The 27,901-nt window shown below is 40.3% G+C and overlaps 1 protein-coding gene and 1 pseudogene across 7 annotated transcripts in view; both read left to right on the forward strand.

Annotated features, from left to right (window-relative positions):
• Window positions 1-27,901, forward strand: part of SYTL4 (synaptotagmin like 4) — an 82,812-nt gene that overhangs the window by 51,455 nt on the left and 3,456 nt on the right. For 5 of the 7 annotated variants that reach the window (XM_059680527.1, XM_059680533.1, XM_059680528.1 and 2 more), the window contains 9 exons: window positions 4,557-4,647; window positions 4,763-4,866; window positions 5,370-5,477; window positions 6,613-6,791; window positions 7,010-7,112; window positions 20,259-20,420; window positions 24,376-24,484; window positions 26,687-26,786; window positions 27,628-27,836. In XM_059680527.1, the coding sequence (XP_059536510.1) occupies window positions 4,557-4,647; window positions 4,763-4,866; window positions 5,370-5,477; window positions 6,613-6,791; window positions 7,010-7,112; window positions 20,259-20,420; window positions 24,376-24,484; window positions 26,687-26,786; window positions 27,628-27,836 (1,165 nt within the window). Of the gene's footprint in view, window positions 1-4,556; window positions 4,648-4,762; window positions 4,871-5,369; window positions 5,478-6,612; window positions 6,792-7,009; window positions 7,113-20,258; window positions 20,421-24,375; window positions 24,485-26,686; window positions 26,787-27,627; window positions 27,837-27,901 lie in introns of all 7 variants that reach the window. The other 2 variants (XM_059680530.1, XM_059680531.1) reach the window with 2 other exon arrangements.
• Window positions 14,812-16,083, forward strand: LOC132224248 (heterogeneous nuclear ribonucleoprotein A1-like; annotated as a pseudogene).

A 27,901-nucleotide genomic window follows, 5' to 3' on the forward strand; every position in this document is an offset into this window, starting at 1 on the left:
TTTGCCTTCAATACTGCAGCGATTCTTCTTGGCATTGACTCCACGAGATGTTGAAAGGTGATGTGAGGAATCTGACACCATGCCTGATGAATAGCACTGTCCAGTTCTGTGAGATTTGATGGTTGTGGAACAAGTTGCCTGATGGCTCTTTTAACTTCATCCCACAAATGCTCAATTGGATTGAGATATGGTGGTTGTGGGGGCCACCTAAGAAAGGTAAAGTCTCCCTCATGTGCTTGAAACCACTCCTACACAATACGAGCACCGTGGCATGGCGCATTGTCTTGTTGGAAGAAGCCATCTCCATTGGGATACGCCATCAACATGATAGGATGAACTTGATCAGCAACGATACTTAGGTACGTTGTGCTATTCAGGCATTGTTCCACATGAATTAAAGGGCTCAAATCATGCCCCAAACCATAACACTGCCCCCTCCAGCTTGAAGGGTTGCACTCATGCATGTGGGGTGCATGCTTTCACGCTGTTTCTGCCAAATTCTCACTCTGCCATCTGCATGATGCACTGGAAACGCGATTCATCGGACCACATGACTTTTTTCCAACGCTCAACTGTCCAATTCTTGTGTTCCTGTGCGAATTGGAGACGTTTTATCTTGGTAACTGCAGACAGCAAAGGTGTTCAAACAGGCCTTCGGCTTCCATATCCCATACGATGCAGTGTACGGCTAATTTGCCTACAAACGTCAGGTGGACATAATAATCTGGCCACTCAATACCACTACTTACTTATCCACTCTTCTGTAGATGAGCACTCAGGTTGCTTATATATATTTCCTGTTGTAAATAACACTGAAATAAACATAGGGGTGCATATATTCTTTCAAATTACTATTTTCGGTTTCTTTAGATAAATCCCCAGAAGTGGAATCGCTGGGTCATAAGGAAGTTCCATTGTTTTGTTTTGTTAATCCTCACCCAAAGATTTCCACCCCCCCAATGATTTTTAGAGAGAGAAAGGGAGGGAGGGAAAGGGGAGGGGGGAGAGAGAGAGAGAGAGAGAGAGAGAGAGAGAGAGAGAGAAACATCGATGTGAGAGAGACACATTGATTGGTTGCCTCCTACATGTGCTCTGACTGTGCCCTTGTAACACAGGTATGTGCCCTTGACTGGAAGGGAACTCGTGACCCTGCAGTACATGAGTTGATGCTCCAACCATTGAGCCACACTGACCAGGGAGGAAATTCCATTTTTTATTTTAAATTTTTGAGGAACTTCCACAATGTTTTCCAAAATGGATGCACCACCAACAGTGCACGAGGGTTCCCTTTTTTTCCACATCTTTGCCAACACTTTTTATTTGTTGATGATTTATTGATGATAGCCATTCTGACAAGTGTGAGGTGATAGCTCTTTGTGGTTTTAATTTGCATCTCTCTGATGATTAGTGACATTGAACATCTTTTCATATGTCTTTTGAGCATCTGATGTCCTCTTTGGAGAAGTGTCTATTCAGGTCCTTTGCCCATTTTCTGTGTTCTTTGTTTTGTTGTTGTTGTTGCTGAGTTGTATATATATTTTTTATATTAATCCTTTATCAGATGTGTCATTAGCTAATATTTTCTCCCATTCAGTAGATATTCTTTTCATTTTGTTGATTGTTTCCTATGCTTTACAAAACCTTTTTAATTTGGTGAGTGCCATTTGCTTGTGTTTTCTTTTGTTTCCTTTTCCTGAGGAGATATATCAGAAAAAATATTATTAAGAACAATGTCAGACAGTTTACTGCCTATGTTTTCTTCTAGGAATTTTATGGTTTCCAGTCTTTCCCTTAAGTCTTTAAACCATTTTGAGTTTATTCTTGTATGTGGTATAAGAAGGTGGTCTAGTTTCATTTTTTATTTTATTTTTTTGCATTTATCTGCCCAATTTTTTCAGCACCATTTATTGACCAGACTGTCTTTACCCGTTCTTGCCTCCTTTATTAATTGACCATATAGTTGTAGGTTTATTTCTGGGCTCTCTATTCTGTTCCACTGGTGTGTGTTTTTAAGACAGTACTATGCTGGTTTGATTACTATGGCCTTGAGGTAATGGTTTATATCAGGTAGTGTGATAGGTCTAACTTTGTTCTTCTTTCTCAAGATTGCTGAGGCTATTATGGGTCTTTTGTGGTTCCATAGAAATTGTTGGATTATTTGTTTTAGTTCCGTGAAATGTACCATTATTATTTTTATACTAATTGCATTGAAACTATAGATTGATTTAGGTAGTATGGACATTTTAATGATGTTAATTCCTCCTGAGTATGGCATATGCTTCCATTTATTTGTGTGTTCTTCAATTTATTTCTTTAGTGTTTTATAATTTTCTGAGTACAGGTCTTTTATCTCTTTGGTTAAATTAATTCCTAGGTATTTTATTTTTGATGTAATTGTAAACGGTATTGTTTTCTTAGTTTCCCTTTCTGATATTTCATTATTGGTGTGTAAAAATGCAACCAATCTTGAATATTTATTTTGTATCCTGCTACTTTACTGAATTCATTTATCAGTTCTTATAGTTTTTTTTTTTTGATGGAATCTTTAGGGTTCTCTATATATAGTATTATGTCATCTTCAAATAATGACAGTTTTACTTCTTCATTTCCAATTTGAATGTGTTTTATTTTTTCTTCTAGTCTGATTGCTGTAGCTAGGACTTCCAGTACTATGTTGGATATAAATGATGGCAGCAGACATTCCTGTTCTTGTTCTTAGTGGAAATAATTTTCGTCTTTGCCCATTGAATATGATGTTGGCTGTTGGTTTGTCATATATGGCCTTTATTATGTTGAGGTATATTCCCTGTGTGCCTCTGGTACCCCTAAGCTTGCCTGGAATTCCTCAAAAGTTTTTGAAGGAAGACTATAATGCAGGTTCAGGCTGGTCGCCACCAGCAGATCCCACAATCTTTTGTGAACTTGTTTGGGTGGGGCTTCAGGGAGTTGGCAGGGTTGGGCTAACATAGTTCTTCAGGCTGATGCTGAGGTGAGGTTTTGGGGACCCAACACAGCAACAGTCGTACCAGTAAGGCATGTGGGACTGGGGGGAAGTTGGCCCTAGCCCTAAAGCCACACAACTCAGTCTCTCCCTGTGTGTTTCTGGCACTTCCTGAGGTTGCCCTGAATTCCTTGAGAGTTTTTTTTTTTTTAAGAAAGACTGTAATTCAGGCCCAGACTGGTTGCTGCCAGCAAAGCCCACAGCTGAGTGCGAGCTTGGCAGGGTGGTGCCTAAAGAAGTTGGCAGGGTGGGATTTGTGTAGTTCTCTCCTGGCTAATGCCATATGGAGTGGAGTGCTTGACCCAGGATCAGATGGCATCTGTGTGCAGTGTGGGAGAGGGACTCAACACAGGGACATTGGTGGTTTTCCCTCTAGCCCTGTTCCTGAAAACACACAATTCAGTTTCTCCCTGCATGATGTCAGTATCCTATAAGTTGCCATCCCTCCACTAAGTGAGTGCCTGCAAGTGAGATTTTGTCACTTCTTTTTTTCAGAGGGTGCCTGGGTTTCCCAGTCTCTCATCTCACCTGGGTGGACAGAATCCCCGCTAATTTTCAAAACCAGATGTTATGTGTACTGGTGCCCTGGTCTGGGAAACCTGACATGGGGTTGAGACCTCTCGCTCCTCAGGGGGGAAACTCTGAAGCTGAGCTATCCTTCTAGATTCTCAACCATGGGTACAGGAGCAGCCCTTTTTGTATCTCCACTCTTCCTACCAGTTTTGAAGTAGCTTTTTCTGTAAATCTTTAGTTATAAGACTTCTGTTCAGCTAGTCTTAAGATGGTTATCCAGGTTGATTGTTTTATAATCCTATATAATAAAGAGGTAATATGCAAATTGACCCTCATGCCCTCACAAAGATGGATGCCTACGACCAGGCCGGCAGGGCGGTTAGTGAGGGACAACCAAATGACTGAACAAGCAGGCTGTGTGGGGCAACTAGGTCGGCAGGGGAGTTAGTGAGGGACAACCAAACGACTGAACAAACAGGCTGCGTGGGGTGACCAGGCTGGTGGGGGGAGGCTGTAAGGGGCAACCAGACCAGTGGTGGGGGGGAGTTAGGGGTGACCAGGCCAGCAGGGGGGGCAGTTGGGGGCGATCAGGCTGGCTTGGGAGGGCAGTTGGGGGTGATTGGGCCGGCAAGGGAGCACTTAGGTGACAATCAGGCTGGAAGGGGAGTGGTTAGGGGGCAATCAGGCTGGCAGGCAGAAGTGATTACGGGCAATCAGGCAGGCAGGCAGGTGAGCAGTTAAGAGCCAGCTGTCCCAGGATCGGGCCTAAACTGGCAGTTGGACATCCTCCAAGGGGTCCCAGATTAGAGAGGGTGCAGCATGGGCTGAGGAGATCCCCCCACTGCATGAATTTCATGTACCAGGCCTCTAGTTTAATTATAATTTTGATGTGGCCCTGGGAGGAGGTGAGTCTAACTTCCATCTACTCTGCCATCTTGGATCAGTTCCCTGAGCCTTATTCTTTATGAGGTTATTCTTCCTTACTCCATCCTTTAACTTATCCAACTGTCCTTTTCCATTTCCTTGCCCTATTCTTTCCTAGGAAACTCAATCTGGAGGTCAAAATGTGGTATCTGTCAATGAGGGTGAAATGATATTCAAGAAGAACACCAGAAAAATCTTCAGGCCTTCAGGTAGCCGTCTTTCTTTCATGGCCTTTTGAGATTGAAATTCTGAGTGCCCTTGATGGGTTCTTAGTATGGAGAATAGTATGTCTCTTTTGATTTGGTATTTCGGTCTTCCACTTAGAATATACTAAATCTGTGATTGATCTTCGCCCGGAAGATGTGGGGCATGAATGTGGCTCCTTGGGAGACAGAAGCAAATCTGTCCCTGGACTCAGTATGGATATGGTAAGTATCTTTCTATTTCACATGGTCACTAGGTGAAATTTTATATATCTAGAATAGACTTTAGTACCTGATAATCTCAACTAACCTGTTTAATTATTTAGGAAAAGGCAACATGAATCTTTATTTTCCCAAATTACTAAAGTAAATCTGGTTGCTGAATTGCTTAAAGAAAGACTGTCTTCACTGTCTCTTTTATCTTCTAATACATTGTTTGATATATGGTTGGGTGCTCAAATAAATACTTATTTTTTATTAAAATGTAAACGGATGGCTGGATTGGGGCAGTCAAATGGGAAAGAGATATTCTTATTCTTTGATATTTGAGAATGATGGAATATAGCTTGGAAGCTTGAAATGGGGGGACAAAAATAAGGATATGTGCATACATGTTCACATGACACCTCAGGGCTTAGCAACAATTATGGCTTCCACTAAAGGAAGAATATTAGTTTTTGAGATATTTCTTATTTTTATTAACTCTGAATTTATACTTATTGCTTTAGGAAGAAGAAGAAGAAGAGGAAGAAGAGGAAGAAGAAGACATTGACCACCTGGTGAAGTTGCATCGCCAGAAACTAGCCAGAAGCAGCCTGCGAAGTGGCTCCTCCATGGTAAGTTCTATTAGTTCTTTGACTGTAGACATGTTTGGATACCAGGAAGGAAGAAAGTGCCACCTTGGAGCAGAGTCAGGACCTGGGGAAACATTCTAGTCACTCTTTCTAGGTAACCTAGAAAGGTGTTGTCAGGGGAGGCTAGTTGGGGGTGATCAGGCCGGCAGGGGAGCAGTTAGGCGTCAACTTAGACTAACTGTTCCTGTCCTCAATTTAGATCGTAGTTGCTTACTGCACAGCGAGGTGACTTCCTCAGCCTCTGTCATAGAGATTAATATGTCACGTAAGAATTAGGGATAGAGACGTGTTTCATCAGCTTTTTGAACAGCAACCCTTAGCTTCTTTCTTAAAGAGTTACTCAGGCCATGAAGTGAGCAAGATCAGATTTCTTTATCAGAACCCAACCCAAATCTCACATTCAAGGATAGTGAGTATCATGAGAAGGGCCCTGGCAGTATTAATTGGCATTAGGGTGTGATTAAGGAGCAACAGTACCAATCATAATCATGAAGTTAAAAGAACGTTTAAGAATTAGGGCCTAGTTACATCATAAGTATGAAGATTGATGTTTAGGAGGAACAAGAGTCAGGAACCAGAGTGATTAGAGTTTGTTCCTGCTCACACACAGGAAGAGAATAGCAGGCTTGCAGAGTTTATCACAACCTGAGAAGATGTATTTTTACCTCAGGTGGGATTTTGATCCTTCACTTTTTTTCTGTAGCCTTTGATAGGAATAAGATAGGGAAAAGAAACACACAGATAATTAAGGCACTTTGTTTTAAGTAGTAACTGTCCCCTTATAGCGAGTGTTTTATCATATATAACAAATACCAGAAGTGAGATTATGTCTTGTATGCCTTGCCCACCTTCTAAGGCAGGTGAAAATTAGCAATAAAATATGTAAAAATAGGGGAAGAGGAGAAACTAAGAACCTATAAGAGTCATGAGCTGAAGTGAGAGTGCTACTAGATGTCTCTTATACTCTGAGTACGAGTGTTGGTATACTGGCTTGTTGTAGGAACTTTGGAAATTTTTGTTTTATTCAGTGACTGTGGTTGTACCATGAGGAAAGATGTGAGCCATGTGGATGGGGGAGTATGCCTTCACCAGATGTTTGTGGGTGCTTTATCTTCAGAGTACAATAGGCAGCACAATGAGCATCTATAGTGAAGCTGGTGATTTCGGGAACATCTCTGTGACTGGCAAGATTGCCTTTTCCCTGAAGTATGAGCAGCAAACACAGACTTTGGTCATCCATGTGAAGGAGTGCCACCAGCTGGCTTATGCTGATGAAGCTAAGAAGCGCTCTAATCCGTGAGTGTTTCTAGAACTTGACTAATGCTCTGAAATGAGTGCTCAGACCCTGTCATCTATCTGGGAACTCTTGAACTGAAATTATCCCTTCCTGGACGAATAGGAATGTGTGATTGAGAGTGGTTAGGAGAGATGTGGGAAAGGGACCATGATCGGGAAAATGCAAGAATGGCATATCTAAGAGGGTTTGATATGACATTTTAATTTCTGGTTTCCAGATATGTGAAGACTTATCTTCTGCCTGACAAGTCCAGGCAAGGAAAAAGAAAAACCAGCATCAAGAGGGACACCATCAATCCACTATATGATGAGACCTTCAGAGTAAGTATCCAGATCCAGAGGGAAGGGGAACATGTTCTATCTTGTGCACTAAATAAGCTGTAGCTGTTCTCCTGCTACATGGCTGGTTGACATGGTTTTCAGTGGCCATGTCTGTGTCTAGGAATACATTATGGGCATCTGTTCACATCCTGGCCTCCAGAGAAGAGAACAAAGGTGATCTGGCTTTCATGGATTGTTGTGAAGATAGATATTCACATGGCCACAAATCTCCATTTAAGAAGTCATTTGGAGGATCAAAGATGGTGGCAGAGTAGATAGAAGTTACACTTACCTTCTCCTAGGACCATAGCAAAATTACAACTAAACTACAGAACAATCAATCTGAATACCCAACTGAAGACTAGCTGAACAGAAGTCATAACTAAGGATATACAGAAGGCACGTTGAGACTGGTAGGAGGGGCAGAGACATGAAAAGGACTGACCCTGTACATACTTGCTGTGGTTTAGAACTTGAAGGGATATTTCTGCTGAAGAGGTTCTCTTGCCGGAACCGGTTTGGCTCAGTGGATAGAGCGTTGGCCTGCGGACTGAAAGGTCCCAGGTTCGATTCCGGCCAAGGGCATGTACCTGGGTTGCGGACACATTCCCAGTAGGGGATGTGCAGGAGGCAGCTGATCGATGTTTCTCTCTCATCGATGTTTCTAACTCTCTATCTCTCTCCCTTCCTCTCTGTAAAAAATCAATAAAATATATTAAAAAAAAGAGGTTCCCTCATAGGAGCAAGGGACCTCAACTACATGCCAGACTCCCTAGCCCAGAGTACCCTAGTTGGGAAAAGGAGCTCACATGATATCTGGCTGTGAAAATCAGCAGGGAATCCATCCACCAAGGTGTGATGGGAGACTGCTGGAAACCCAGGAATCCTCTTAAAGAACCAGTACACAAAATCTCACTTTCAGGCACTCACCCTGGGCTCTATGGAAGGGATGATGGCTCGAAGGAGGGAGGAGACTGGTTTCATACAGGAAGAGATTTGATTGAATGACTTGGGGAAAGGGCTGGAGGGATAGCCACCAATGTACTTGTGCTGGGTCTGTCTTTTATACTGCCCATTAATGCCATCTTTCCTGGGTCAAGCACTTCCATCCATACAGCATTAGCCAGGAGAGATGCACTGGCCTCTCCTCACTGAGTACCTGAGGCCTGCTCTGCCAAGAAAACTCCAATGGAGATATATGCTCAAGGCCTCCAGCCTGGACCTGCATTGCAGTCTTTCTTGAAAAACTCTCAAGGAAATTCAGAAAAACTCATGGAATGCCAGAGACACACAGGGAGAAACTGAGTTGTGTAGCTTTGGGGTGAGGGCCCATTTTTCCCACATGCACAAGGAGGCACCACCATTCCTGTGTTTGGCCAGTTTCCACGATCACACAGCATGAGCCTAGGGAGAGGCATTAACCCCTCTCTGCCAATTCCCTCAGGGCCCACCCCACTGCAAAGGTCTGCAGGCCTCAGGCAGGTAGCAGCTGGCCTTGGCATACCCTGAGACTTTTGCTGAGTGGCCTTAGACCCAGCACTGGTGCCTACTTTGTATAAAATACGCACCCCTACCGGGTAACTCACTGAGAACCTGCCTCATGCAACTCATGTACTGCCAGAGGCTCTTTTAGAGACTGAGTCTAATAGGCAGCCAGCAGGTGGTGATGAGTTTTGGGGTGCCTTGGGACTTTTGGTGACCTGCCCCAGACTCAGTACTGGTGTCAGCCAGCCTTGATGCACAGCTTGGCCCCTCCAGTAAGAACTCAGGCCATGCAAGAGCAGTTACCAACTGTGGATTTCCTTGTGGCGCCTAACAGGTAACCTGGGACCAGCTACAGACTGTCTAAATTGATGAGCACTGGAGTCCCTTCCAAGAGGCCTCAGAACCAACACATTGTTGGCTAGCTTGAGACAATATCAGAACATGGCACACAGAAAGGAGGTCTGGGCATGTAACAGAACCTGCAGGTGCAAGTTCCACCTCAGGGGTCAGCAGCTCATATACTGTGGTTGGGGTCAATTCTCACAGGCTGAGCCTTCCTGAGGGTCAACTCCACTCACTATTGGGCCAACATCATTAAAGACTCAAATGCAACAGGAAGGATCACATAACCCACACAAGACACACTCCTAAAGCACCCAGCTCAGGTATCATAAAACTGCACTGCTAAGACCCACAGAACACCAACTACATAAGACCACTCTACAAAACCTGGGAGAAATAGCATATCTACCAAATACTTAGAAACAATCACAGAGAGCCAGCCAAAATTGGAAGATAAAGACACATGTCCCAAATAAAAGAATAGAAGAATTCTCCAGGAAAAGAAATAAATGGAATGGAGGCAAACAATAAAGTGATACAGAGTTCCAAGTAATGGTTATAAGGATGCTGAAGGAACTTAGAGGAAGACTGGATGAACTCAGTGAGAATTTCAGAAAAAGAGCTAGTAAGCATAAGAAAGGACATAGAAGCCATAAAAAACAGTCAAAATGAGTAATACAAATCTAAAATGAAGAATAAACTGTCAGAAATCAATAGCAAAGTAGGTGAAGAGGATTGCATCAGTGATTTGGAATACGATGTAGCAGAAAACACACAATCAGAGCATTGAAAGGAAAAAAGAATTTAAAGAAAATGAAGATTCAGGGACCTCTGTGAAGACATTAAGTTTAACAACATCCATATCATCTGGGAACTAGAAGGAGAAGAGAGAGTAAGGGATTGAAAACCTATTTGAAAAAATAATGACTGAAAACTTTCCTACCCTGATGAATGAATAGGACACACAGGTCCAGGAAGTGCAGAGTCCTAAACAAGATGAACCCAAACAGAACCACACCAGTACACATCATAATTAAATGGCAAAGGTTAAAGACAAAGAGAAAATCATAAAATAAGCAAGAGAAAGACAGTTACCTGCAAAGGTACCCCCATAAGACTGTGAGCTGATTCCTCAACAGAAACTTTTCAGGCCAGAAGTGACTGACATGAAATATTCAAAGTGGTGATAAATAAAGACCTAGAACCAAGATTACTCTACCTGGCAAGGCTACCATTTCAAACTGAAGGAAAATAAAGAGCTTCTCAGAGAAGAAAAAGCTAAAGGTGTTCATCACCACCAAACTGGTATTACAAGATAGGTTCAAGGGAGTTAAAGAAAAAAGAAAGTAAAAACAGAAAAATAAATATGAATAAAAATAGCAATAAATAGGTACCTATAAATAATCACTTTATATTTAAATGGATTAGATGCTCCAATTAAAAGACATAGGGTAGCTGAATGGATAAGAAAGTAAGATCTTGCCAAAACCGGTTTGGCTCAGTGGATAGAGCATCGGACTGCGGACTGAAGGGTCCCAGGTTCGATTCCGGTCAAGGGCATGTACCTGGGTTGCGGGCACATCTCCCAGTGGGAGGTGTGCAGGAGGCAGCTGATCGATGTTTCTCGCTCATCGATGTTTCTAACTATCTCTCTCCCTTCCTCTCTGTAAAAAATCAATAAAATATATTTAAAAAAAAGAAAGTAAGATCCTGCTGTCTAAAAGAGGTCTACTTCATATAAAAAGACATACAGACTGAAGTAAAGGATGGAAAACAATATTTCATGCAAATAGAATATAAAAAAAGGCTGGGATATCAGTACTTATATCAGACAAAGTAGATTTTAAAGGCTATTAAAAGACAAAGAAGGACATTACATAAAAATAATTGGATCAATCCAACAAGAGGCTATAACCCTTGTTAACATTTATGCACCCAACACAGGAGCATATAAATATATAAAGGAAATATTGATGGACATAAAGGGAGAGGTCAAGAGTAATACAGTCATAGCAGACTACCTTAACACCCTTTGACATTAATGGATAGATCTTCCAGATGAAAAATCAACAAGGAAACGGCAGCCTTAAATGACACATTAGACCAGATGGATTTAATTAATGTTTTCAGATCATTTTACTCCAAAATGGCAGAATATACATTCTTTTCAAGTGGACATGGAACTGACCCAGATTTGGAAGATACTCCCTTATGGGACTAGGAAAGAGAACTCTCCTCTCCCACTCCAATGATTGGCTGATACCAGGCATTCATAGGGTCCTTGAATTGGGAGGAGAAAAAAATTACATCTTTATTTTTATTACTCTCTAACTCAATTTTAGCGTTCCCTTTGAATATGAATGTAAGCAACAAATCATAGTAAACCTAGGAACCAAGATGGCGGCATAGGTTAACGCCGGAGTTTGCTGCTTTGAACAACTACTTCAAAAGTGAAACCAAAAAACGGAAGGGACATCACCCAGAACCCCAGGAACGCTGGCTGAGTGGAAGTCCTACAACTAGGAGGAAAGAGAAACGCACACGGACACTCAGAGGAGGCGCAGTGCTGAAGTCAAATTCTGAGGTGCGGAGTGCGCGGAGCGGGCTGGCGGCGGAGGGCGCGGTTGTTGTTTTCAATCGGGAGGGAGTCGCAGACTCTGAGCACCAGATACAGGCGAGTCTTTAGGGACCCAGACTCAAACAGGAGAAGCAGGACTGTCTGGCTTCGGTCAGAGCGAGTGCAGCTTTCTCTCCGAGCTTTGCAGCGGGTCCTGGGACTCAGAGAGGCAGAGCCCCTGGGGACAGGACTGAGAGCCGCCATAACTGCTCTCTCCGGCCCACCCTGTTGATCCTGTGCGACCCGCCCCGCCCAAGCCCTGCACACAGGCATTTGCCGGATAGCCTCAGGCAAAGGCTAGATTAGCACCTCCCTAGAGGACAGAAGTTCTCTCACTGCTGACACAGCTGATTCTCATAGCCACTTGGCCTGGAGGTCAAACCCTCCCTGGAATTAGCTACAACAATCAAGATTTAACTATAAGACTGCAAACAAAGACCACTAGGGGGTGCACCAAGGAAGCATAACAAAATGCGGAGACAAAGAAACAGGACAAAATTGTCAAAGGAAGATATAGAGTTCAGAACCACACTTTTAAGGTCTCTCAAGAACTGTTTAGAAGCTGCCGATAAACTTAATGAGATCTACACGAAAACTAATAAGACCATCGATCTTATATTGGGGAACCAACTAGAAATTAAGCATACACGGACTGAAATAACGAATATTATACAGACGCCCGACAGCAGACCAGAGGAGCGCAAGAATCAAGTCAATGATTTGAAATGCGAGGAAGCAAAAAACATCCAACCGGAAAAGCAAAATGAAAAAAGAATCCAAAAATGCGAGGATAGTGTAAGGAGCCTCTGGGACAGCTTCAAGCGTACCAACATCAGAATTATAGGGGTGCCAGAAGATGAGAGAGAGCAAGATATTGAAAACCTATTTGAAGAAATAATGACAGAAAACTTCCCCCACCTGGTGAAAGAAATGGACTTACAGGTCCAAGAAGCGCGGAGAACCCCAAACAAAAGGAATCCAAAGAGGACCACACCAAGACACATCATAATTAAAATGCCAAGAGCAAAAGATAAAGAAAGAATCTTAAAAACAGCAAGAGAAAGAAACTCAGTTACCTACAAGGGAATACCCATACGACTGTCAGCTGATTTCTCAACAGAAACTTTGCAGGCCAGAAGGGAATGGCAAGAAATATTCAAAGTGATGAATACCAAGAACCTACAACCAAGATTACTTTATCCAGCAAAGCTATCATTCAGAACTGAAGGTCAGATAAAGAGCTTCACAGATAAGGAAAAGCTAAAGGAGTTCATCACCACCAAACCAGGATTATATGAAATGCTGAAAGGTATCCTTTAAGAAGAGGAAGAGGAAGAAAAAGGTAAAGATACAAATTATGAACAACAAATATGCATCTACCAACAAGTGAATCTAAGAATCAAGTGAATAAATAATCTGATGAACAGAATGAACTGTTGATTATAATAGAATCAGGGACATAGAAAGGGAATGGACTGATTATTCTTGGGGGGGAAAGGGGTGTGGGAGATGTGGGAAGAGACTGGACAAAAATCCTGGACCTATGGATGAGGACAGTGGGTGGGGAGTGAGGGCGGAGGGTGGGGCGGGAACTGGGAGGAGGGGAGTTATGGGGGGAAAAAAAAAAAAGAGGAACAAATGTAATAATCTGAACAATAAAGATTTAATTAAAAAAAAAAAGAAAAAAAAAACAAATCATAGTAAACCTAGTATATCTAAGACTCACAAACATTTTCATATTACATTATAATAGTTGTAGGAATTCCAAAATATTGTTTACTCTTATCATTGCTGTGAAATTGTAGTTGTTAGACCTATTGCTACATCTTGGTTTTTAGCATGTTAATAAAGAAACGCATATATTAACTGTTAAAAAAAAAAAAAGTGGACATGGAACTTTTTTGCAAAATAGACCACATGTAAAAACATCTCAATAAATTTAAGAAGATTGAAGTCATATCAAGTATCTTCTCCAATCACAATCTTTTGAAACTAGAAATCAATTACAAGAAAAGATGAAAAACACACAAACACATAGAGGTTAAATAACATATTACGAAACAATAAATTGATTAACAACAAGATCAAGGAAGAATTCAAAAGATACCTTGAGATAAATAAAAATGAAAACACAACAACCCAAAATTTATGAGACACAGGGAAAGCAGTCTCAATTGGGAAATTCATAGTAATACAGGCCTACCTCAAGAAAAATCTCAATACTGCACAAGAGTTCCCTTTTCTCCGCATCCTCGCCAATACTTGTCACTTGTTGATTTGTTGATGATAGCCATTTTTACAGGTGTGAAGTGCTACCTCGTTGTCGTTTTGATTTGCATCTCTCAGATGATCAGTGACTTTGAGCACATTTTCATATGCCCTTTGGCCTTCTGTATGTCCATTTTGGAGAATGCAGACTGGTGCAGCCTCTGTGGAAAACAGTTTGGAGTATCCTCAAAAAATTGAAAATGGAACGCTCATTTGACCCAGTGATCCCACTTCTAGGAATATATCCCAAGAGATCAGAAACACCAATCAGAAAGAATATATGCACCCCTATGTTCATAGCAGCACAATTTACAATAGCTAAGATTTGGAAATAGCTTAAGTGTCCATCAGCAGATGAGTGGATTAAAAAACTGTGGTACATCTACACAATGGAATACTATGCTGCTGTAAAAAAAAAGAAGGAACTCCTACCATTTGCAACAGCATGAATGGAACTGGAGAGCATTATGCTAAGTGAAATAAGCCAGTCAGAGAAAGATAAATATCACATGATCTCATTCATGTGGAATCTAATGACCAACATAAACTGATGAACAAAAATAGATCCAGAGACATAGAAACATCGAACAAACTGTCGAATCTCAGAGGGAAGGCAGAGGAGGGTGGAGGGGGGAAGATATCAATCAATGAACTCATATGCATATATGCATAACCCAAGGACACAGACAGAGGGTGGTGAAGGATTGGGGTGGGGGGTGGGAGAGTGCAATGGAGGAATAAAAGGGACATATGTGATACTTTCAACAACAAAGATCTATTTTTTTTAAAAAATCTCAAATAAACAATCTAACCTTACACCTAAAGGAACCAGAAAAAGAACAACAAACAAAGTCCAAGTTGAGTAGAAGGAAGGAAATAATAATAGCAGAAATAAATAAAATAGAGATTAAAATAAACAACACAGCTTTCTGCCAGTAGACGCCAATGAGTAAGCATCATTAAAGTCCCCCCCACCCCGCAGTCCTCATGTCTATGTCAGAATCTCCCCAAAAGCCTGAACAGATGCAGAAGCTCTTTAACAGAGGTTTGGGCTTTGGAACAACCATTGAGAGTCTGAGGAGTGAATATGAGCAATGGGGAATGTTCACAGACTGTGTGGTGATGAGAGATCCAAACACCAAGCACTCCAGAGGCTTTGGGTCTGTCATTTATGCCACTGTGGAGGAGGTGGATGCAGCCATGAATGCAAGATCACACAAGGTGGCTGGAAGAGTTGTGGAACTAAAGAATGCTGTCTCAAGAGAAGATTCTCAAAGACCTGATGGCCACTTAATTGTGAAAAATATTTTTGTCAGTGGTATTAAAGAAGACATTGAAGAACATCACCTAAGGGATTATTTTGAACAGTATGAGAAAATTGAACTGATTGAAATCATGACTGACTGAGGCAGTGGCAAGAAGAGAGGTTTGCTTTTGTAACCTTTAATGACCATAACTCTGTAGACAAGACTGTCATTCATAAATACCATAATGTGAATGGCCATAACTGTGAATTAAGGAAACACTATCTAAACAAGAGGTGGCTAGTGCTTCATCCTGCCAAAAAGGTCAAAGTGGTTCTGGATACTTTGGTAATGGTTGCAGAGGTGGCTTTGGTGGGAATAACAACTTTGGTTGTGGAGGAAACTTCAGTGGTCGAGGTAGCTTTGGTGGTAACCATGTTAGTGGTAGATATGGTGGTAGCTGGGATGGCTATCATGTATTTGGTAGTGATGGAAGCAATTTTGGAGGTGGTTGAAGCTACAATTATTTTGGCAATTACTGGTACAACAATCAATCTTTAAAGTTTGGACCCATGAAATGAGGAAACTTGGAGGCAGAAACTCTGGCCCCTATGGTGGTGAAGACCAATCCTTTGCCAACCCATGAAACCAAGGAATCTATGGTGGTTCTAGCAGCAGAAGAAGGTTTTAATTACTGACAGGAAACAAAGCTTAGCAGGGGAGGAGAGTCTGGGAACTGATAGGAAAGGTACAGGTTACAAGAGATTTGTGAACTCAGCCAAGCACAGTGGAGGCAGGACCTAGCTACTACCAAGAAGATGTGTTTTAGACAATAATAATGTGTATGGGCAAAAGAAACCATCAACAAAATGAAAAAGAAATACACTGAATGAGAGAACATATTTGCCAATGATACATATAATAAGAGGTTAATTTCCAAAATATATAAAGAACTTATACTACTCAACACCAAGAAGACAGACAACCCAATTAAAAACTGGCCAAAGGAAAATCCTCAACAAAATTCTATCAAATCAGATTCAGCATTACATCAGAAAGAGCATACACCATGACCAAGTAGAATTTATACCGGGGATGGAAAGATGGTACAATATCCACAAATCAATAAACGTAATACATCACATAAACAAATTGAGAGATAAAAATCACATAGTCATATTAATTGATGCAGAAAAAGCATTTGGCAAAATCCAACACCCTTTCTTGATAAAAATCCTCAGCAAAGTGGGAATAGAGGGATCATACCTCAACATAATAAAAGCCTTATATAACAAACCTACAGGCAACATCATACTCAGTGGGCAAAAACTAAAACCATTTCACCTAAATACAGGGAGACAGGGATGCCCACTTTCACCACTCCTGTTCGACATAGTTCTGGAAGTGCTAGCCAAAGCAATTAGACAAGAAGAAGAAATAAATGGTATCCACATTGGAAAAGAAGGTGTAAAACTGTCATTATTTGCAGATGACATGATACTATACATAGAAAACGCTAAAGACTCCATCAAAAAATTATTAGACTTAATAAATGAATTCCGCAATGTAGCAGGATACAAAATTAACGCCAAGAAATCTATGGCATTTCTATACACCAATAGTGAACTTACAGAAAGAGCGACTAAAAAACAATCCTATTTACCATCTCACCAAAAAATTAAGATACCTATGAATATACTTAACTAAGGAGTTAAAAGACCTGTACTTGGAAAACTACAGGACACTGAAAAAAGAGATAGAGGAAGACATAAAAAGATGGAAGAACATACCATGTTCATGGGTTGGTAGAATCAACATCATTAAAATGTCCATACTACCCAAAAAAACTATAGATTCAATGCACTCCCCATTAAAATACCAATGGCACATTTCACAGACCTAGAACGAACTCTCTAAAAATTCATCTGGAATAAAAAAAATAGCTGCAGCAATTCTAAGAAAGAAGAACAAAGTAGGAGTGATGTCAATACCAGATATCAAGCTGTATTACAAATCCACTGTTCTCAAAACTGCCTGGTACTGGCTTAAGAACAGACATATAGATCAATGAAATAGAATAGAGATCCCAGAAATCGACCCAAACCACTATGCTAAATTAATATTTGACAAAGGAGGCAAGGACATACAATGGAGTCAAGACAGTCTCTTCAATAAATGATGTTGGGAAAATTGGACAGATACATGCAAAAAAATGAAAGACCACCAACACCATACACAAAAATAAACTCAAAATAGATAAAGGACTTACACATAAGATGGGAAATCATAAAAATATTATAGGAATTCACAGGCAGCAAAATCTCAGACATATGCCGAAGCAATTTCTTCACCAATACAGCTTCTAGGGCAATGGAAATTAAAGAGAAAATAAACAAATGGGACTGCATCAAAATAAAAAGCTTTTGTACTACAAAAGAAACCAATAAAACAACAAGAAAGCCTACTGCATGGGAGAGAGAACATATTTGCCAATGTTATCACCGATAAGGGTTTAATCCCCAACATTTACAGGGAACTCATACAACTTAACAAAAGGAAGATAAACAATCCAATCAAAAAATGGGCAACGGACCTAAATAGATACTTTTCGAAAGAAGACATAAGGAAGGCCAAGAGACATATGAAAACATGCTCTAAGTCACTAATCATCTAAGAGATGCAAATCGAAACAACAGTGCGGTACCATCTCACACCTGTCAGAGTGGCTGTCATCAACAAATCAAAAAATGACAAGTGCTGGCGAGGATGTGGAGAAAAAGGAACCCTCATGCACTGCTGGTGGGAATGCAGACTGGTGCAGCCACTGTGGAGAACAGTTTGGAGTTTCCTCAAAAAATTAAAAATGGAACTCCTATTTGACCCAGTGATCCCACTTCTAGGAATATATCCCAAGAAACTAGAAACACCAATCAGAAAGGATATATGCACCCCTATGTTCATAGCAGCACAATTCATTATAGCTAAGATTCGGAAACAGCCTAAGTGCCCATCAGTAGATGAGTGGATTAAAAAACTGTGGTACATCTACACAATGGAATAATACACTGTGGTGAAAAAAAGAAGGAATTCTTACCATTTGCAACAGCATGGATGGAACTGGAGAGCATTATGCTAAGTGAAATAAGCCAGCCAGAGAAAGATAAATATCACATGATCACACTCATTTGTGGAATATAATGAACAACATAAACTGATGAACAAAAACAGATCCAGACACTGAGAAGCATCAATCAGACCATCAAACCTCAGAGGGAAGGTAGGAGAGGGTGGGGGTAAGGGAGAGAGATCAACCAAAGGATTTGTATGCATGCATATAAGCCTAACCAATGGACACAGACACCAGGGGGGGTGGGGGCATGAGTGGGGGTGTGAGGACAATGGGGGGATAAGGACACATATCTAATACCTTAATCAATAAAGAAAAAATTTAAAAAATAAAAGTGGGCAAAGGACCTGCATAGACACTTTTCCAAAGAGGACATACAGATTGCCAATATACATGAAAAGATGCTCCACATCACTAATCATCAAAGATATGCAAATTGAAACCACACCGAGATATCACCTCATGCCTGTCAGATGGCTCATCAATAAATTAACAAGTGCTAGTGAGGATGTGGAGAAAAGGAGTTCCTGGGGAACTGCTGGTAGGAATGCAGACTAGTACAGGCACTGTGGAAAACAGTAAGCAATTTCTTCAAAAAACTAAAAATGGAACTACTTTCTGACCCAGTGATCCCACTTCTAGGAATATATCCAAAGAAACACAAATTTGTAGCAGGTTAAGAGCCCTTGAGTGACCTCAGTTTCCCCAGCAGCCTCATTCAAAGAGCCCAAACTGAATGAAGCATCAGTTTAGGAAAGTGAGAAGGCTGGATGCCTGATTCCAAATCCAGTGCTCTTTCAGCCATAGTAGAATTGCCTGGAGAAGGATCAGGACCTAGTAGGTGCTAGTGAGAGAAGACAGTCAAGACTAGGATCAGGGAGATTGGGTAGATTATTCCAGTGGGGGAAATACATGGGTTTCAACTAGAGTTAAAAAGAAGAAGAATAAAATAAACAAAATAGAAACAGACTTACAGGTACAGAGAACACAGTGATGGGTGCCAGAAAGGAGGGAGGGTAGGGGGAGCTGGGTAAAAAAGGTGAAGGGATTAAGAAGTACTAGTTGGGCCCTAGCCGGTTTGACTCAGTGGATAAAGCATCAGCCCATGGACTGAAGGGTCACAGGATTCATTCTGATCAAGGGCACAAACCTCCGTTGCAGGCTCAATCCCCAATTGGGGCACATGCAGGAGACAAGCAATCAATGTGTCTCTCACACATGGATGTTTCTCTCTTTGTTTCGCCCCCTCCCTTCCACTCTCTCTAAAAATCAATGGGAAAATGTCCTCAGGTGAGGGTTAACAACAATAAAAAGAAGTACTAATTGGTAATTACAAAATAGTCATGGGGATGTAAGGTACAGCACAGAGATTATAGTGAACAATATTGTAATAACTTATGTATGGTGCCAGGTGGGTACTTGAAATGTTGGGGGGGGCACTTTGTAAAACTTATCATTATCTAACTACTATGCATATACCGGAAAGTGATACCAAATAATGTTGAATATAATCTGTAATTGTAAAGCAAAATTTAAAAAGCATCATTTGGGATCAAGAGTCTCTGGACAATTTTTTTAATGCTCCAGTATTCTCTTACCCACTCAAGGAAAATTAATTTCCAGGTTCTCCCATGGAATATGGTAGTTTTTTGTCAAATGGGGTAAGTGGAGGCTTTGAGTGAGGAAACTCATAGTGCTCAGGGACTAGAGCAGTGATGGCGAACCTATGACATACGTGTCAGAGGTGACACGCGAACTCATTTTTTTGGTTGATTTTTCTTTGTTAAATGGCATTTAAATATATAAAATAAATGTCAAAAATATAAATCTTTGTTTTACTGTGGTTGCAAAGATAAAAAAATTCCTATATGTGACACAGCACCAGAGTTAAGTTAGGGTTTTTCAAAATGCTGACACGCCAAGCTCAAAAGGTTCGCCATCACTGGGCTAGCGTAATGTGATGTTTGAGACTATGGACTTTGGGTATGGTTGCTCAGATTTTGGAGTAATCTTTGCTGAGGAATTATCACTAATTATCTTGGTTTTCTCCTTGTTTTTCACAGTATGAGATCCCAGAATCTCTCCTGGCCCAAAGGACATTGCAGTTCTCAGTTTGGCATCATGGTCGTTTTGGTAGAAACACTTTTCTTGGAGAGGCAGATGTCCAGATGGATTCCTGGAAGCTTGATAAGAAACTGGAACATTGCCTTCCTTTGCATGGAAAGGTAGTCTGTCTGCTTTTACAACTCAGGCAATTTGCATCTGAGGTGGAATTGTTTGCAGTGTCCTCTGCTGGTACTTGTTGGTAACGTCTTTGAATGTAGTATGCTGTATAGTTCTAGCGCACTCTGCTGGAGTTTCTGAGTTTGACAGTAATTTCAGATGCACTTGTATGACCAGCAGATGAAGCCATAGTTTTCTTTGAAAAGTCTTTCATATGTGTGCCACGCTTTTCCTCCTAAACTTCCAGAGTATGGCTATATCCTAACATCCTAAATTGCACCTCGTCCCCAAGCTAACCTTTTCGGCGTATCCTAATCTGCGCTCCTTTCCCAAGCTAGCTTTTTCATTAAAGAAGTGGGAAGTAAAACAATTAATGGAGTTCCAATTATTGTGCTCTTGGTAACGCAAGCAATGGAAATGGAGATGGCACCTCAGGTAAGAGTTTATCAGTGTGTATAATAGTGGCTAAGATTTGAGTGCCGACCTAGATTTGAATCCTGGTCCTGCTATTTGCCATGTAGTTAAGTCATCTAATTTATAAAATAACTTAGGTAAGTCATCTAACTTCTGTGAACCTTAGTTTTTTTCATCTATAAAATGAAGGTAATAATATTCCTCTTTTGCAGGATTATATACAAAGTACCAATTAATGCCCGGTACATAATGGACATTCAATAGGTTGCTGTCATTCTGGTTAAGATGAAGTTGCTAAAACAGAGTCAGGACTTCTTGATTATCATAACTGTTCAATTTTAAGGTCTTTCTGTAACACTTTTTTATACTAGCATTTTAATTGCTAAAAATAGGACATTGCACATAGAATATTTCTGGAAAGATAGACAAGAAACTAGTAGTAGTGGCTGCCTCCAGGAAGAGAGACTGAGGTGGGAGGGTAATTTACTTTTCTCTACACTGAGTGGCCAGATTATTATGACCAGCCAGATTATTATGACCACTCCATCAGTACAATGAATTGAATTAGTTATGCAAATAATAATAATAATAAAACCTTGAGAGTATTTGCTTAGAAAGTTTTCAATATTCAGTATTTTTGGAAGTGTCAATGAAGTACTAATGAGGTGGTCATAATTATCTGGCCGGTCATAATAATCTGGCCACTCAGTGTATATGCCCTTTTAAAGTGTTTGAACTTTTTACCGTGTGTGTGTGTGTAATAACACTCATTTAACAATTAAGAATTTATATGTACATGGTTAAAAATTAAAACAACATAGACATGTATAAGAAGAAAAGTAGGTTCCATTCCCTAGAAATAATCACTGTTTATCAACTACTTGGATAACTTTATAGAAATTTTAAGCAGCACTAATGTGCACATATGGATTTATATTTTTTTCCTTTTTATACAAATGGCTCATACAAAACTCATTGTTTATAAATATCTTGATTTTTTATTTAACAATTTGTCATTTATTGGACATCTTTCTCTGCCATCACTTACAGATCTATCTCATTTTTATTGCTGTATAATATTCTTTCATGTGCCTATATTATAATTTATTTACCATTCCCCCACTGATATACATTTAAATTGTTGCTTTTTTTGCTGTTAAACCTTTGCTGTAATATATGTGACTATAGGAGAAATTTCTGGTGATGGAACTGCTGAGTCAAAGGAAATGTACATATATTTTGATAGCTTTTGCCCTCCAAAACACCCAAAACCATCAGTAAAAATTAAATTTGCCCCTTTAAATACTAGTAAAAACAGGAAATAAATTATCACAAAACTATAGCATATTGTTAGAAATTTAGAATTTCTTAAGCATTTGGCACACAAGTCGTTCTCTCAAGGGCCTACTACAGTTGATACAATTATACTGGAAATGGTAGTACAAACCATCATGAACTACTGCCAATAAAAATGCTTCACATCAATTTAAAGCTGTATTAAAATGGAGGTATTTGCTCTTTGCAATTATTTGGAACCAGAATGAAGATATATTACTGAAACAAACATGCCAACTTCCAACTAAGGCTAAATCCAATTCTTAACAGTCCACTGAAATTCACAATTTAGAAATTTAAATTTTGTAGACATTTTATAAACAATACAAAGACCATTTCAATATTACATATCTATTTAACTTAAAACATTCTACATTTATTGTCCCTAGTTTGTTTGTTCCCCCCCCCCCCCCAGTAATCTTTTTGCCTTCCGATCAATATTCTCTTCCAGGCATCCACCACCTTTATTATTTTTTACATTGAATTTATTGGGGTAACATTGGTTAACAACATTATACAAATTTCATGTGTACAACTTTATAATACGACATCTGTGTACTCTATTGTGTTCTCACCACCTGAAGTCTAGTTTTCTTCCATCACCTTGCATTTGACCCCTTTAATCTCTATGTCCTCCCCCCAACCCCCTTTCCCTCTGGTAACCACTATTACCTCCTTTTCCTTTCTCTCACCCATACACTAAACTTTGTGCATTCTGGGTATGTGGTACATTTTTCTAAAGTTATAAATATTATGCCCTCCTGGCATTGATGTCTTCAATGATGAGGACCTCATTTAGAGGAGCCCTGGTGAACACAGGCAGGTGAAAGGGCATTTCTAGTGTGCATCAGCTCATGCTCTAGGTACTAAAGCATAAAGAGCAGAGGCATGCTGAAAGAGCCAATAGAGTGAAGCAGTTCTGCTACCCACAGCCCAAGATGAAAGGCCACTTGCTGTTCATCCCGGACATTCATTCATTCACTTTTGCATTCATTCAGTCAATATTTGTGGAGCATGTACATGCCAGGAACTTTGCTAAGTGTTGGGCATACTAGGATGAACAGGCTTGATTCCTGTACTTCTGGCATTTAGATTCTAGTGACAGAGACGGTCATTAATCAAAAGTAACATAAATTTGAAATAAAAAATTGCTACATATTCAAGTCCTTGTAACAGAGTTCCATCTAGCCCTCAATTTTTTATGAGAAGCTTTCTTTAAGAAAATGTTTCTTTGAAGATCATTCAAGTGGTACATGCTATTCTCTATATAGACATATACAGAATAAAATGTGAAAGCCCTCTTTTCTTTCACCATTCCCTTCCTTACAAGAAATAAGTGTTAAGTTTGTCTTTATCCTTTGGGGGTTTTCTATGCAGTATAGTAGAGTGGTTAATATCTGAATTTGAATCCTGTCTCTGCAAATTACTGTGTGTACTTGGGTAAATTACTTAACCTCTCTGTTCCCCTGTTCCATAATCTGTAAAATGGGAACAATAGTAACTATTTAATAGGGACTGTTTTGAGGATTAAACAAAATGATATACTTAGAGTACTTATAACAGTGCCTGGCACAGAGTAAGTACTATTTAGGTGATAATGATAATAATCATTTCTTACATACATATATACACATTACATATATAAAAATATTAATATATTTTAATATAAATGGGATACTTTTCTGCATCTTGCTTTAGTAACTTAACATGTTGGATATCTTTCCATGTCAGTGTGTACAGATTCACCACATTCTTTTGATGATTGCATGCCATATGCCATATGAGGGCATTAAAAACACTCATTTAACCTTTCCTATATTGATTGACATGTAAGTTGTTTCCATGGCTTTTACTAACAATACTCATAGCTAAATCCTTCATCATGGTGTCAGTCCCCTATGAGTTTGTGTGACAAGCATGTTGGAAGACCTGTGAGAGTATTTGAAATCTAGTAGGTGTATCACCAAGTAGTAAAATAGTGGGCATTGCAGAATACTTTTGTTGGTTCTTCTGCATCTCCTTCTGAAGAAATTACCTTAGAAACCTGTGGCTGCCATGGCCTAGGGACCCTGGATTATATTCATAAGGAGAAGGATCCTCATGCTGTGGAGCTGTTTGGGGGGATAATTTTAGAATCTCCTCAGCAAGAGGTCCCAACAACTCCTGAAAAGCTCAGCTTGACGTTGTGTTTGTTTCCCTGTGTTTCAGATCAGTGCTGAGTCCCCGACTGGCTTGTCATCACACAAAGGCGAGTTGGTGGTTTCATTGAAATACATCCCAGCCTCCAAACTCCCTGTTGGAGGTGACCGGAAAAAGAGTAAGTTTTCTTTGGGGCCCTGGGTTTAGCCCTTATCTTCTGTAAAGGATCTGTATGAGGTGGCTACCACTGTTGGAGAGACCAGATTGAGATGAGCCCTGGATCATCTTCTAGGGAAGATTCATTTACTTACTAAGTAAGCCTTTTCTGCATTTTTTTTAACCAGAAGGGAATGCCTCAGGGTCGGCATTTAATTTTTTAGGTTATTAAACTAACTTGGTCTTGGTCCAGCTGTGGCAAGCTACAGAACAGAAACCTTGGGGCTTAGAAAGGATGGTTGGAAGGGGTGGTGAAGAATGAGGGACAGGAAGTTGAAGTCTGAGGAAGAGTGAATCAACATACCAGCCACTGTGCTAGTGACTATGGATATGTAGATGAATGAGACATGATATTTGTCCCCCTTGAGAAGCTTAGTTTAGCAAGAAAGACAGTCATATGCAAAAAGAATACAGATGCAGGAGTGATAAATTCTTTCTGGTTAAATTTGGGATAGCTTTAAAGAGAAAGTAATGATGAAACTGGACTTAAGACTATCAGGCAGAAAAGGAAGAGGATAGGGTGAGAAGAGCATTTCCAGAAGAGAAAATAACATGATCATGGTAAATGTGGGGTGTATGTGAGTGTGAAGGAATGAAATCCTTTTTCAGTGGGGCTAGAGTTATAGGATATAGATATGGGAGTAGAACTGGAATTGTTGGTGAGGCTGGAGTCCCACCAAAAAGGGCCTTGAACCTAATAATGAGTTGAAATTCATCTATTGGCAATAGAAACCCAAAGTTCTTAAAAAAGATACCTACATCAAAGTCTCACTGTAGGATGTGGGGAATCAATGATATCCCCAAGGAGGTTTTGCAAAATGACTAGAGAAGAGAGGCAAGGATAGAGCCATGGGAAATGTCACCATTATAAAGGTTGAAGAGAGAAAGAAAAGCCAGTGAGATAGGGGGTTATCAGGAGAGAGCAATGCCATGATAGAGCTTGAAGAAGGGAGTGGGGCTTGTCAACAGTACTGACATTACTACTGGGAGGTCGGACCCAATGAGGACTGAGAAGACATGGCTTATGGGTGTTAAAGCAGAAACCAGATTTCACTCGAAACTGGGCAGAGTGAATGAGGCAAAAGAAATAGAGGTACTGAGTGTGGACTCTTTTTTTCAGGATAATTGATGGCAAAAGAAAGGAGGGACATAGAGAATAGCCTGAAAATGAGACAAGGTTGAAAGGCAATTTTCTTAAAATATATTTTTACAAGGAGAGATGAGATTAGCAGATATTTAGACTGAAGGGAAGGGACCAGTGAAAAAACAGATATTAAAAATGGGAGATGGGGGTTGAAATTGGTGATGCCTGATGAATCCTGTGAAGTGGGAGTAGAATCAAGAACACAGTGGAGGAGTCCTCTTTTTTTAGTCATTCAACTAATATTAGGCAACTTTATTTCTCTAAGGCTCAATTTTCTCACCTATAAAATGAGGACAATAATAGTATTGTTGTAGATAACTAGAGGCCTGGTGCATGAAATTTGTGCATTGGAGGGTGGGATCCCTCAGCCCAGCCTGTACCCTCTCCAATCTGGGACCCCTCGGAGTATGTCCAACTGCTGGTTTAGGCCTGATTTCACAGGGATTGCCTGCCTGCCTGTCTGATTGCCCATAACCACTCCCCTACCAGCCTGATCGATCCCTAAATGCTATCCTGCCGGCCTGATTGCCCCCAACTGCCCCCCCCTGCTGGCCTGGACACCCCCAACTGCCCTCCCCTGCTGGCCATCTTGTGGCTGCCTGTCTGATTGCCCCTAACCACTCCCCTACCAGCCTGATTGATTCCTAACTGTGACCACATGGGGGTGGCCATCTTGTGTCCAAATGGGTGTGGCCATCTTGTGCGAGGGTGTGATGGTCAATTTGCATATCACCTCTTTATTATATAGGATAGGGTTATTTTAATAATGAAATGCTTAACATAGAATCTGACACACAGCAAGATTTCTATAAGCATTTATTGCTGTTGTTTTTCTTAATTGAGAGTTTATTGCTTACTGTCAAGCACTCTGCTAGGTACTGAAAATCCAGGCCAGGGCAGTCCAGTTATGGAACTTGCTGCCTTCAGGAGCAAGGGAAGGAAATGCTATGTAGATAAAGCTCAAGAGAAATCTGGAGGTGTGGGGGCTCACTTATTTGCTATGGCTGACATCCCTTACAGGTAAAGGTGGGGAAGGGGGAGAGCTCCAGGTATGGATCAAAGAAGCCAAGAACCTGACGGCCGCCAAATCAGGAGGGACTTCAGACAGCTTTGTCAAGGGGTGAGTCGCTGGACCAGCATGAAATTAACCAATTTTAGGATAAGAGAGCTAAGGGAGAAGCCCAATTTAACCTTTCTCTGTGGATATTATATTTGTGTGTTCTACCACCTCCAGCAACCAACTTTTTTTCCTGAAATTTATGGCAAAACCACCACTACAACATTTGCACTGGTCTAAGCTCAGTTTGTACTGGATTGTAGTGCTGATTGCCAAAGAGAAGGGTGGTAGACAGATAGGTTTGGCTTTTCCTTTGTTATAGACATACTATTAATTAATCCTTAATAATAATAATAATAATAATAATAATAATAATAAACCTCTGTCTCCTGACAGTTAAGATTTGAGGGCTCATTACTTTGTTCCCTACAATATTTAAGCAATGCTAGCTTTCCCCAAATTATAGATCACCCCCTGAATTAAGCTCTCAAGTAAATCATGTTTGGCTATGTCAATAGTTACTAACATTGGTTTTATTTAAAGAGGACCTAGCCCAAAAGAAATGTAACCAAATATTTAAAACCCATTTAAATATAATATAATATAATATAATATAATATAATATAATATAATATAATATAATATAATATATATAATATAATATAATATTTTAAATAGAATAACATTATATTACTTTTCTCTCCTGGTTGAAGGAATTGAATCAGATGAATGATCTAGTGGGGTTAGTAGGAACTCTGCTTCGGATTCAAAGGCAGGAATATTTATATTAGGATTTGAGAGTTTGCACACATCCCTGAGCTAGGCCTGTAGTAGTGGAAAGGAGAATTTAGATACATATTGCCAGACTTGAGTAGGTTGTTGATTACTCCCTGCCCTCTGCCAGATACCTCCTTCCTGCAAGGAACAAGGCCAGTAAGCGTAAAACTCCTGTGATGAAGAAGACCCTGAATCCCCACTACAACCATACATTTGTCTACAATGGTGTGAGGCTGGAAGATCTACAACACATGTGCCTGGAACTGACTGTGTGGGACCGGGAGCCCCTGGCCAGCAATGACTTCCTGGGAGGGGTCAGGCTGGGTGTTGGCACTGGTGAGAGCTTCTCCCCTTCCTCACTACCTTAAAGGCCTTTCATACATTTCACTCCCAATATAACT

The sequence above is a fragment of the Myotis daubentonii genome, chromosome X (assembly GCF_963259705.1).
Source record: "Myotis daubentonii chromosome X, mMyoDau2.1, whole genome shotgun sequence".
Classification (NCBI taxonomy): Eukaryota; Metazoa; Chordata; class Mammalia; order Chiroptera; family Vespertilionidae; genus Myotis; species Myotis daubentonii.